The 13,174-nt window shown below is 43.0% G+C and overlaps 1 protein-coding gene across 1 annotated transcript in view; it reads left to right on the forward strand.

Moving 5' to 3' along the window:
* The first annotated feature begins 68 nt into the window (after positions 1-68).
* RNF10 (ring finger protein 10) overlaps positions 69-13,174 on the forward strand; it is a 31,557-nt gene continuing 18,451 nt past the window's right edge. Inside the window, exons 1-2 of the mRNA XM_012650183.1 lie at positions 69-723; positions 9,293-9,489. Coding sequence (XP_012505637.1) covers positions 567-723; positions 9,293-9,489 — 354 coding nt within the window. The 5' untranslated portion in view covers positions 69-566. The remainder of the gene's footprint in view (positions 724-9,292; positions 9,490-13,174) is intronic.

Raw genomic sequence — 13,174 nt, forward strand, 5'->3', positions numbered from 1 at the left:
GGGCCTGGGGACTGAAACCTAGTAGACCCGGATGTATACAAAAACTACATTTCCCAGAGTGCCTCACTCCCACCTCCCCACTATATATACTCCATCCGGGTTCTTCGAGATGCTGTTTGGCGACTCGTCGCCATTCCCGGAGCAGCTCAGCCTCGGCCTAGAGGCGAGTGTCGGTCGCTGTGTCGGAGACACCTGTCCCCGACACCAAGACAGCCAGCCCTCTCCCTTGCCCCGCGGCGGGAGAGCGTGTCCGGCCGGCCGGCGGGGCTCGCGCACCCTCCCTCGCTTCCCCTTCCCCCGCAGCCTCCGCCCCGCCAGGCCCGGCCCGGACCCCAGAGCTCCGGCCTTCTCCTCCTTCTCGGTCACCGCCGCCGCTGGGCTCGACAGCCCCGCCTGCCGCTTCTCCTCCCAGTTTGAGAAGCCAAGGAAGGAAACAAGGAAAAATGTCGCCATGAAGGCCGAGAACCGCTGCCGCCGCCGACCCCCGCCGGCCCCGAACGCCATGAGCCTGGGTCCCCGCCGCGCCCGCTCCGCTCCGACCGCCGTCGCCGCCGAGGCCCCCGTTGATGCCGCAGAGCTCCCCCAGCGCCGCCACCACCGCCTCCGACATGGACAAGAACAGCGGCTCCAGCAGCTCCTCCGCCTCTTCGGGCAGCAGCAAAGGGCAACAGCCGCCCCGCTCCGCCTCGGCGGGGCCAGCCGGCGAGTCTAAACCCAAGAGCGGTAAGGGGCGGGCCCACGGCAGTAGGCTGGGGGCGACTGCCCCCCCTTCGGCTAGGGGGAGTCCTTGCTCTGTAGTCTGCTGGGTTACCCAAGGACAAGCTACGCTTTCTACTATAGTTCCTACCTCTCCTTTTCCATGGCTCCCATTATTTACAATTAAGTTAATGAGCGCTGTAATGCGTGGTTTACGCGGGTCATTTACATTAATGCTCAAAAACAGCTCCGAGAAATAGATGCTGTTTTTATCCCCATTTTGCAGGTGAGGAAAGTGAGGTTCAGAAAGGGTAAGGTCACCCAGCTAGTGTGTGCCTCACCCCAGGCCTTAAGACCTGGTTTGTCTGACTCATCAGTCTGTGCTCCTAAAACCATTAAGTTCTTTTACCCTTTAATGTTGAATTAGCACTGGATAGTGTTCAGGTTTAAACAGAGGGGGTGGGGCCCAGGGACTTCACAAACTCAAATCTCAGATTTAATAACTGGGCCCCAGATCCATTCCACTGTTGAAGAGGACTCATCTTTGAATGACTTTGTTCAGTGTGGTGCAGTGGTTAAGAATTTAGACAATGGATTCAGTCCTTTTGGGCCCCACAGTTTGCCATACCTTCAGTGAGTGTCCAGAGTTTCTTTACCTGTACAGGTGGAGCTAATAAAATTAAATAAACTTAAAAAAAGGAAACGGGGCCGGGTGGGGAGGCTCACAGCTGTCATCCTAGCACTCTGGGAGGCTGAGGCCGGAGGAGTGCTTGAGCCCAGGAGTTCTAGACCAGCCTGAGCAAGAGTGAGACCTCGTCTCTACAAACAATAGAAAAATTAGCCAGGCGTGGTGTCATGTGCTTGTAGTCGCAGCTACTGGGGAGACCGAGGTGGGGGGATCGCTTGAGCCCAGGAGTTCGAAGTTGCAGTGAGCTACATTGACAGCACTGCACTCCAGCCTAAGAACTAAGTACCTGACATCTATTATGCACCAAAACCACATAGTGCCTATTTTTTTGTGTTAGGCTACAGTATTATCCTTTAACAGGGAAGATTTTTTTCATTTTCTATGATCATGTCTCTTAATATCAAATTATGAACATAATGGTGATAGCTACTTCAGTTGAGAGCTTACTATGCTCCAAGTACTGGGTGGAGCTTTTCCTTCTGTTACCACTATTCCAGCCTATCTACTACCTGTCTATTGAGGTGAAATTGTTCATGTTTAAAGAGGGAACAAGTTGAGAAGGTGGGATGTTAGGCGTTGGTGGAGTCTAGAGTCCAGATTAAGTCTGTGTATAAATCTCTGCTCTTTTTGTATTTCAGTTATATTAGCAGTAATAGGAAGGTGTTTTCAGTGAAAGTAGGGCTGTGTGGCAAAGAGGGAAATACTTGGAGTCCCTAAATGTGGAGGTCCAGTTGTTTAAAACTTTTCAAGATTAAACAACTGTAAGGCTGACTTAACTGAAACAAAAACAGCTGTAAGACTTACTGACTTGTTCAGAGTTTATCTGGCGGATATGGCAGACGTGTTTACTTGGTATGTCGGGGACTTAGGGAGATTACTTATGGAACTCGGGTGGAGACCAGTTGTAGCGTGGGCTCTGAGGCTGTTAGTAGTAGTATGTAGACTAATTTTGGGGTTTTGCATATGGGTAGCTTTATCATAGATCCCTGTAAAGATAAGATAACCAATCCTGTTGGCCAGCGTTGGAACTAGTTTAGAGCGGTCTGAATATTTCTCAAAGTAGTTGGTGAGTAAGTTTACTTTTGCACTCTATTCCCAGATGTACAGGACTTGGTTCTCCAACTCCGATTTTTCTGGGGCTCCTCTTTAAGACACTAACGTAAGTCGTGAGTTAGCTGTAATAAATGCCTTACGTTTGTTCCTTAGTGAGCAGTAGGTGAAAGATTGTAACAACCCAAACAAAACAACAAAAATCTGAAGTATTTAAGGCATTTTACTCCTATGTGCTTGACTTTGAATATGTTGATTGATAGAACTAACTCTGATTACCAACTGGATGATACAGAATTCTGTTGTTTGACCAAAGCAAATATTTGTCATTGTTAACATTCCGGGACAGACGTGTATAGAATAAATTTTAATTGTTGGGTTCATTCAGAATGCTTAAACACTTGTTTATCTTCTTAATTGAAAACTTCTGAGGAAGGAAATAAAAACTGACGTAAAAGACCTTTCGTTAGGTTTTATGAATACACAAGTGTGCCCTCAGGTAGCATTATTTTTTTGTTTAATGTTTGTTAGAAAGCTTGACCATGTTTGTTCTTCCCAGTGCCTACTTTTCTGGCTTCTGCTAAGTATACTCCCTTAGCAAGGAAGGAGGGACTTGTAGCTAAATACTTACCTCTTCATCACTATAATGCACTGCTTGCATTTAGAAACTAGTATTTGGGAACAAATTAAAACACAGAGTAGGTGGGGATGAAAAGATTAGGAAACTCTGGTTATTGGCTAATTTTTAAAGTTGAACTGAAGTGTGGTATATACTGCTCTAACGTTAGAGCTAAGACCAGTGCTGCCAGGACAGATGTTCAGAAACTTTGATACAGTGACTTCAAGATGAGATGGTTACTGTAACAAAAGGGTAGACTCAGACACATAATTCTATAAAGAGGTTTCTACGGTATTTCTTGATTGTGCTGGAAATTGTTGAAAGGACCTCTTGAATTTCAGAGGAAGGGTGAGGTGAAAAGACATTGTTTATCTTTTGTCTAGGAAAAAAGTTTTTCAATATTTAAATATTTAAGTCCTTTTTTCTCCATTTGCTACCTCACGTGACAAAAAACCCCTCTGGCTTCTGTTCTCTAAACAGTGTCATAAATGGGTATTTGCTTCCTAGCTACATAATTGATACACTTGCGTCTTTGTTCCTGTGGCTGCCTTAAATGTGCTTTTCATTAGTACACTGGAAATAGGTGAATTTGGCTACTGGGATTTTCTTGATCTCTCTGGCCAGAGTAGCATACCGCAGTTTCTGTGCCTTGGCTAATTGCTTCAGGCATTTACATTCCTTCTCTTGGTTATATTCCACAGCTTCATTCCAGCAGGGCTAAGATGCAAGTTCTCAGAACATTCAAAGGTGAACATCCCATGAATATAGCCCAGAGGAGAGAGGTGGGTTAGCAAGTGGGGAAAGTCATTTATTTAGAAAGAGAAAATGAAGTAAAAAGACCCGAGAAAGAAGGCTAGTCAGTTTATGGGCAAACAGTGGACCCTGGCCAGGAGCCAGGCTCTTGCCCCATCCCCCTGGGCGGACGGTACTGGCCGTGGAGGTTAAGGGAAGGTCAGGTATTATGAAGCAGTTATTTTGAGGTTGGTGGTATGAAGCACTGTCCTGACACTTCCTGTTATTCCGGTACCAGAAGCCAGGTTACTAATGGTAATCTGCCTTGAAGAATGTCTGAGATGTAAATGGACCTGGACGTTTTAGTGGCTTTGAAAATTGAGGTGACTCGGAGCCTTCAGTAAAACCACTTAGAAAAGTTAAAAGAATTTTGGAGTCCTTGGTTTATATGGCTTTTTTGGAAGTCTAGTGGGTGCTCTTGACAAGAATGATTTGGATTTTTTGATAAAAGGCTTTCAAATCATAGCAACTGTGTGCCAGCCGCTGTGGTAGGCATTTTACATAGCTTTCTTAATCCTCATGATCTGTGAGGAAGGATGGTAGAGTATTAGCCTTGTTTTACAGACAAGAAAACAGAGGCTTAGAAGTGTTAGTGATTCATCCATGTAAATTTTTATGAAGTCCTAGGCAATATTTATAAGTACACTTTGTATAATAAATTCACTTAGCAGGCAGGTAACTTACTGGCATATGCATCGTTCCTGATACCACCTCTCTCTTTCTTTCATTCAGAATTACTAATTTCAGCTGGATTCAGTCTGTTGTCAGTAGTAAGGCCATATGTTGCCCCTCCAGAGGTGCTTGTCAACCACTCTGGACGATGGGTAAGCAACTTGCTTGTGATTACAGCATGAATCAGCAGCAGAAACTTCCTGGCTGGTATTCTGACCTCTAGGCTGTGCCATCTGTCAGAACTAGAGTTAGAAATGTTGATGATGCCAAGTAATTTAACTGTGAAAAATTTACCACCCTTAGTTGGTAAAGGGTGAAGAGGCTGAGATATGCCTGCTGTTACTTGGTAGAGACCTTTCTGTTAGGGAAATGTGGAACAACCGGAGACTTCTGGATTAAGTTTTTAAGTCTCTTATTTGTTAACTCTGGGATCCTGAGTTCTGGATTTGAGCCATTTAACGAATGGTCTTATCCATTTTGGAATGTGTCTTGACAGTAGTTCTTGGCAGTTGTTCTCAGCTCTGGCTGTGCTTTAGAATCTCCTGAGGACCTTTTTAAAAAATGGGGATGTGGGGGCCCTTTCCTAGCAGTTCTTTGTGATTCTTTAAATCTAGATTGAGCCCTTGGGTCCTGGGCATCTATATTTTTAAAAGTTTGTGCAAGTGATTCTGATGTGCAGCCAGGATTGAAAACCACCACTCTGAGATTTAGAACTTCACCATAGAATGTTTCTCTGAGGAGCTTGACTTTTCATCTGTTTTCCAGAATCTAAGGTGGATCATCTCATTGTTCCCATCAGAGAAAGGAGGAAGAATTTTATCCCTGAGCTATTCATATGTATAACCTGGCAAGTTGTCCACAAAACATCTCAAAAATAGTACTCTAGTACTCCGAATTATCTCTGGGTCCCAGGCTTGACAGTCCCTTCAATCTTTGGCTGCCTGTTGCCTGGGTCTAGAGATAAGAGCCAGTTTCTCACTTGAGGTATCTGACTTCATACCCTTAGGTAAGTGGAAGGCAAGAGGAGGGAGTTGATTTTTAGCAGTTACTAGCGAATCATTATGTGATCATTTGTAATCTGTTTATTTATTTGAGAGTCTCGCTCTGTTGCCCTGGGGTTGCCCTGCAGTCTCATCGCCAGGGCTCAAGTGATCATCCTGCCTCAGCCTCCCAAGTAGCAGGATTGCAGGCGTGAGCCACTGCGCTTGGCCTGTAATTGGTTTTAGAAGTGAGCATTCATTGTCCGTCATAGAGCAGTTCTGTAAGCATTATGAAACTATTTCCTTGCTGGTGTGGTAATAAGTGAAGAAATGAAGACAGCGCTTTTTGTCTGAGGGTCGGTTTACTTTCTTAAGCCCTTGAACTGTAGAATCTGGCTTTACCTAAATCTGTGCAAACCATGAGGCGCCGGTCTTGAAAGCAACAGTTAGAGTCAAACAGTTAGGGTCCCAGGATCATCTGAGACAGTCTCGGATAGTGAGGTTTGGGGAATGTGTGTTTTCTTTATATACATATCCTCAGAAGACCTCATGAGTTCTCATGAGGTGATAGGGAATGGGGTTAAGGAAGTCAGAGCTACGCAGGAAAATGTGGCTGAGGTGGTTTTCATTGGTAAAGAGTTAGCTGGAGTTTTGTATTCCCTGAACTGTCCATTTACTTAAAATCTTATAAGCTAGTACCATGGATTGAGGGCAAGGCAAAATTTATACAAGATCTGAAGCTTCACATTCTAATTGTTAATACTGGTGCCGTGTTTGACGTTAACTGTTGCTAACTTAAGTAGTAGGTAAAAGTCTAGTTCTTAAGTTCTAACTGTCGCTGACTGGGATTTAGGGGTAACTGCTGTGTACCTAGCCTGGCCGTGTTTTTGTGACTATCTGTTCTGTTTACACTGCTGCCATTTCACATGACTATTAACTTGACTCCAGGTTGTAGTCGGTCAGGTGTGGAGAGGATGACACCTCTCACATTTATCCCATGAGGTTGATAAACTGTGAGTGTGAGGTGATTGCTTTCAAAATTTGGACTCTGATTTGTTAACTCGCATTTCCTTTTTTCTGAAGCTTTCCTTCACCTTCAGCTTATTTAATCTGTTGTAAGAAGAGTTGGTGATCTTACATGTCTAGAAATAATTTCTTCTAAGTACTTAGAGTTTCTTTAATTACTCAGATAATAAGTATACACAACAATAATTTTGTCTACTTAAGTCAGAATCATAGAGGGTGAGATCTGAGTATATGAATCCCTTAGAAGTTTGTTTGGGTGATTCCAATGAACTGGCAGGATTGAGAAACACTGTAATACGATAAGATTGAATAGCTCCATATCCTAAAGGTAATGATAATTGTCATTAACAGCCTGGTATATTTCCTTTCCAGACATGTTTCTATTAATTATATAGATTATATAGTTTTAACATAAAGATTAAGATTATATCTGGGGGGGGAATCCAACTTTGTAGTTTTTTTTTTTTTTTTTTTGAGACAGAGTCTCACTGTGTTGCCCCGGCTAGAGTGCCGTGGCATCATCCTAGCTCACAGCAACCTCAAACTCCTGGGCTCAAGCAATCCTCCTGCCTCAGCCTCCCAAGTAGCTGGGACTACAGGCATGCGCCACCATGTCTGGCTAATTTTTTCTATATATTTTTAGTTGTCCGATTAATTTCTTTCTAATTTTAGTAGAGACGGGGTCTCGCTCTTGCTCAGGCTGGTTTCGAACTCCTGACTCAAACAATCCACCCGCCTCGGCCTCCCAGAGAGCTAGGATTACAGGCGTGAGCCACCGCGTCGGGCCAAACTTTGTAGTTTTTAGGGTTTGTGCTAGAATCCCTTAACTTTGTAAACCATCTTTGTGGTTAAACCCAATGAATTTCTTCATTAAAAGTCTCCCAATTATCATTCTGAGTTTTGATTTTTAAAACCGTTTAGATTAGTATGCAGACTTGACTTGGTCAGATTTCCATATTGCAGTAGGACAGCATGCAGTGAGCAAAGGGATAAGAAGATAACTGAATCTTTTTTTTGGACAAAGACTGTTGGGGTATCCTTTCTTATTTTTAGTTTTTTTAGTTGTATATGGTTCTCAGGTTTTATTTCCCTTTTTTTTTTTAAGCTGGTAGACTTTAGTGCGTAAATGTGTCTAGTTAGGGTTCTTCAATTTGGGACAAAAAAAATCCATGCAAGTCAGCTCCCCAGTAGAAAAAAAATGGAGCAAAAATCCAAGTAGGCTGTTTACATAAAATATAAATGGTGAAGCTGAAAAAGTATTTGTTTGATAGTTATCAGAGAAATTCAAATTTAAAATGAGAACCATTTTGACCCTTCAATTGAACAACTTTTATTCATGTCAATATTAGCAAGGGTAGTAAACTAGACTTTTTTTTTTTTTTTTTTTTTTTGGAAGACAGAGTCTTGATCTGTCACCTGGGCTAGAGTGCCATGGAATCAGCCTGGTCTCAAACTCCTGAGCTCAAGTGATCCTCCTGCCTTGGCCTCCCAGAGTGCTAGGATTACAGGTGTGAGCCACTGTGCCCAGCTGACATTCTCTATTATAGTGCTGTTAGAATATGCATAAATTGGTGTAACAGTTCTAGAAAGTAACTCGAGAATATATAAAAGGCTTAATGACCATAATTGATCTAATTCTACTTTAAGAATTTGACATAATTAATCATATAGGCCTCTATGCATATATATTATCTATATAATCAATACTATTAAATTAGCAAAAAATTAGAAGCCACTTAAATGTACAGAATAGGGGATTGGTTATATTATTCTTTAAGTGAATGGTGAACAATAGTGCAGCCATTGATGATGTTTTTGAAGACTAGGCATACATGAAAATGCTCATGGAGTAACAAGTAGAAGATACATCTTCTGTGCTTGTTTTATATAAGATGTGTGGCAAGTATATAAAATAGAGATTAAAAGGAAATTAAGCACTATTAATAGGTTGGTATTCAGTGGGTACTGGCAACTTTAAATTCTACATTTTCAAAATTGAACATGTAGTCGTATGATTGGAGAAAAACAGGAAATATTTTTTAAAGGGACTAGAACTCGTCCAGGCACGGTGGCTCACGTCTATAATCCTAGCACTCTGGGAGACCGAGGCAGGAGGATCACTTGAGCTCTGGAGTTGGAGACCAGCCTGAGCAAGAGTAAGAGCAAGACCCCATCTCTACTAAGAATAGAAAAAAATTAGCCGTGTGGTGGTGCATGCCTGTAGTCTCAGCTACTTGGGAGGCTGAGGCAAGAGGATCACTTGAGCCCAGGAGTTTGAGGTTGCTGTGAGCTAGGCTGATGCCATGGTACTCTAGCCTGCACAACAGAGTGAGACTTTGTCTCAAAAAAAAAAAAAAAAGAACTAGAACTCAAGTTGATCTGATAAGCTTTGAGAGTTCAATGTCTTTTGTTCTGTCACTTTATTTGGCCTCTAGAACATATGTAAACACTGTTTGCTTTTGTGCCTTTTGAATATATATGCTAAGGCCTAGTGGTTAAGCTCTGTGAAAAAGAGACATTGTGAACTGAGAATCTGTGTGGTTTGATCTACACTGGGTTTGTTCTGAGGGAGGGATCCCTTAGGCTTAATCATTTCAAGAAAAACGCATTCTTGCTCAAATCACTATTGCTCTGACCCAAACCCCAGTTTCTTGGAGGTGGTGGGAGGGCCCATTTACCCTTGGTTAAACACAGTTTTGCTGGGAGGTGGAGAGCAATTGGCCAGTTATATTGTATCACTCCTTATTCTTTTGTGTTTCTTGTTTTCAGATGGAAAGAACTCAAGTGGATCCAAGCGTTACAATCGCAAACGTGAACCTTCCTACCCCAAAAATGAAAGTTTTAGCAACCAGTCCCGTCGCTCCAATTCACAGAAAAGCAAAACTTTTAACAAGATGCCTCCTCAAAGGGGCGGCGGCAGCAGCAAACTCTTTAGCTCTTCTTTTAATGGTGGAAGACGAGATGAGGTATGGAATTTGAGAATGTCCTTTCTAGAACATAAGAAGCATAATATCTGATCCTCTCACCCCCAGGAGGGGAGCAAGAGGTGAAAGGGTAGATAATCAAAGCAGTCAGTTTTGAGTAGTTGAAGATTAACTAGGTTTGGAACTTTGCCTCCTTTCTTCCCCTGAAGGTTATAAAAATTTCCTTGGAGGAAGAAGACATCATAATCATGGATTGTGAGAAATTATGACAAATTTGGGGTATCTTAACTTGTATAGTCCTTTTATTATCACTCTTGAATTATAGGTACCTTTGGATATTTAGGTGATAAAATGACATTAATTCGTGACACCAAAAATTTGCTTCTTGCCTACTGTATACCAGATACCATTTAGGAGTTTGGAATACAGCATTGAACAGAACATTGTCTTTGTCCTTCAGAAGCTTATATTCTAGTTTGGAGAGACAGTAGACAAGCCAGTATATAATAAATCTGATGGTAAGTGCTTATTGAATTAAAACGTAGACTGAGGGAGGTAAAGTGATAGAAACAAGGCATACAGTTTTAGAAAGTGGCTAAGGAAAGCTTCTCTAAGGGGGAGGATTTTGTGAGAAATTTTAGTGAAGCAGGGGAGCTCTCCATGTGGTTTGAGGAAGATTGTCTTAGAAGGAGTAGCAGGAGGAAGGGACTGGAAGAGTTAATGCATTTGGTATGTTTGGGTAACGAAGTAGGCTACCTTGGGTGCAGGAGGGGTGGGAAATGAACCCAAAGATTGGGCAAGAGGGATCAGATCATGTGGGGCCTTGCAGGACTTTGGCTTTGTTCAGAGAGATGGGAAGCCATTGAGGAGTTTAAGAAGAGAACTTAGAGCCGGGCATGGTGGCTCCTGCCTGTAATCCTAGCACTCTGGGAGGCCAAGGTGGGAGGATTGCTGGAGGTCAGAAGTTCAAGACCAGCCTGAGCAAGAGCGAGACCCTGTCTCTACCCAAAATAGAAAAATTGGCCAGGTGTGGTGGCACATGCTTGTAGTGCCAGCTACTTGGGAGGCTGAGGCAGGAGGATCGCTTGAGCCCAGGAGTTTGAGGTTACAGTGAGCTATGATGACAACACTGCACTCTAGTCCAGGCGACAGAGCAAGACTCTGTCTCAAAAAAAAAAAAAGGTAATCTGACTTGGAGTCTTAAGGCGGGGAGTGAAAGCAGGGAGACTAATTAGGAGGCCATGACAGTATTCTTGGTGAGAGTGATGGAAAATTTGAACGCGGGCAATAGTGGTGGGGGTGGTGAAAGGCAGTCAGATTTGGGATACTACTTAAAGGTAGAGCCAACAAGGTTTTTTGATTTATTAGATGTGGGGTCTGAGTAGAGAAAAGGATGAGTAATGTTTTTGGCATGAGCCCAATGGGTACTTTTTGCTAGAAGAGGGAAGATTTCAAAAGGAGTATAGAGGCCGGGCGTGGTGGCTCACGCCTGTAATCCTAGCACTTTGGGAGGCCGAGGCGGGCAGATTGTTTGAGCTCAGGAGTTCAAGACCAGCCTGAGCAAGAGCGAGACCCCGTCTCTACTAAAAATAGAAAGAAATTAATCGGACAACTAAAAATATATAGAAAAAATTAGCCGGGCATGGTGGCTCATGCCTGTAGTCCCAGCTATTCAGGAGGCCGAGCAGTAGGATCACTTGAGCCCAGGAGTTTGAGGTTGCTGTGAGCTAGGATGACGCCATGGCACTCTAGCCCAGGCAACACAGTGAGACTCTGTCTCAAAAAAAAAAAAAAAAAAAAGGAGTATAGAATTTTTGTTTTGAGTGGAGTCGATGGGGGTTGAAATAAAGAACTTCAGCTTGGAAATGTTATATTTGTATTGAAATGCCTATTAGGTATCTAAGTAGAGGGTAGGCAGTTAACTATGAATTTGGAGTTTAAGGAGAAGACCTAAGCTAGAGAGCTGTCAGCATATAGTTGCTTAAGTTATGGAACTAAGTGATATAGATCGTTAAGCAGTGAGTGAGTGTTGCAAAAACGAATTAGGTTCAAGAACTGAGCCCACAAGCCAGGATAAGGAGCTAGCAAAAGAGGTGGAGCAGGAGTGGTCAATGAGGGAGGAAGAAGAGAACTGAAAACCACTGGAGAAGGTGATCAGTTTTGTCAAGTGCTGATAATAGTCTGAGTAAGCATGGGATTGAAAATTGACAGGTTTGAAAATGTGAAGGTAGGTGGTTGGCCTTGAGTTCTTTGGAGTGGTGGGGACAAAATCTTGGTTGGCATAGACTCAAGAGAATGGGAGTATGGGAAGAACCAACAGCAAGTGTAGACAGCACTTTCTAGTGGCTTTGCTCCAAAGGGGAGCACAGATGTGAGACAGCAGCAGCTTGAAGGGAACGTGAGGTCAAGAGATATTTTAAGATTAGGGAAATTACAGCATGTCTCTGCCAATGGGATGGTTCTGGTGAGAGGAGCAAAGTGATTAAGGGGAAAGGGGAAGAATTGCTGAGCAGTGTCCTTGTGTTCTTGATCTAGTGCAGAAGTGGAGGATTTGGCTTAGGTGGGAGCTTTGCCCCCTCGTTCTCCGTAATAAGAGGATGATGTGGTGGTGGCGGTCAGGGGGTGTTGGAGTTCTTTTCTGATTGTTCTTATTTTCTTAGTGAAATATATAAAGTGAACCGAGAGGAGGTTTGGAAGCTTGAGGAATGAAGGAGCTGTCTGGGAAAGAAAGAACGGATTGTGGAGGTATAATAGGATTGCAGTACTACAGGCAGCGTGAGGGTCTACTGCAGTGAGACTGGTATGGTTTTTAGCCATGTTTATCTGCTCTAGGGCTGTATGGAATAGGCAAAGAGTTTAATCAGGGGAAGGTTTTGCCGGATGAATACAGCAGACAAATGAAGGGGTGATTGCCCACAGGATCTAAGGCAAACGTGGGGGGTTGGATTACTTGTTTGGAGATCCTAGCGGGTAAAGAATTGTTGGAATCAGACTAAACCTGAGAAAGAAGAGAATTCATGGTTGGACAGTAGGATGCTCAAAGTTAAGATGGTGGAAGATGTGTGATTGTTACCAGCATGGTCTAGACTATAGAGCAATGCTGTCTAATAGAAAAGCAAGCCACATGTGTAATTAAAGTTTCCTAGTTCCCACGTTAGAAAAGAAAAAAGAAACAAATGAAGTTACCTTTAATATATTTAACGCATTATATCTAAAATATAATTTTACCTCATGGCACAGGCCACATTTCAAGTGTTCAGTAGCCACATCTAGCTAGCGATTACTATATTGGACATCACAGCTCTAGAAGGTACACCTGTAGGAGTGGGTGGCTGAGATGGGGGGCAAGCTGATTGGAAGAGAGGAGGTCAAGGAACTGAGAAGTTAGCATATTAGGAGGATAATCAGGAATGATGGTGGGGTATTGTAAAGAGCGACAGTGGGCCAGCTAGGACGAGGTGAAGGCAGAAGGTTGAGAATGTGGAGGATTTTGTTGACTTAGCAGAAGCTCTTAGATGTAAGTTTGGGGCATGCAGTTAAAAGACTGTCTGATTAGGGGAGACCAGAGTTACATGGAGATGAGAGATAAGGGATGATGTGGAAGTTTCAGGCTTCCTGTGGTAACTTACATAAGCAGAGTGTGGGCTTATATCCAAGATCTTTTGTTAATAAAAGGAAGTTGTCTGTCTACCACTGGTTGTATTTTTATTTTTTCTAATTTAAAATT

Source organism: Propithecus coquereli, unplaced genomic scaffold (genome assembly GCF_000956105.1).
Source record: "Propithecus coquereli isolate 6110/MARCELLA unplaced genomic scaffold, Pcoq_1.0 Scaffold314, whole genome shotgun sequence".
In the NCBI taxonomy this organism is placed as follows: Eukaryota; Metazoa; Chordata; class Mammalia; order Primates; family Indriidae; genus Propithecus; species Propithecus coquereli.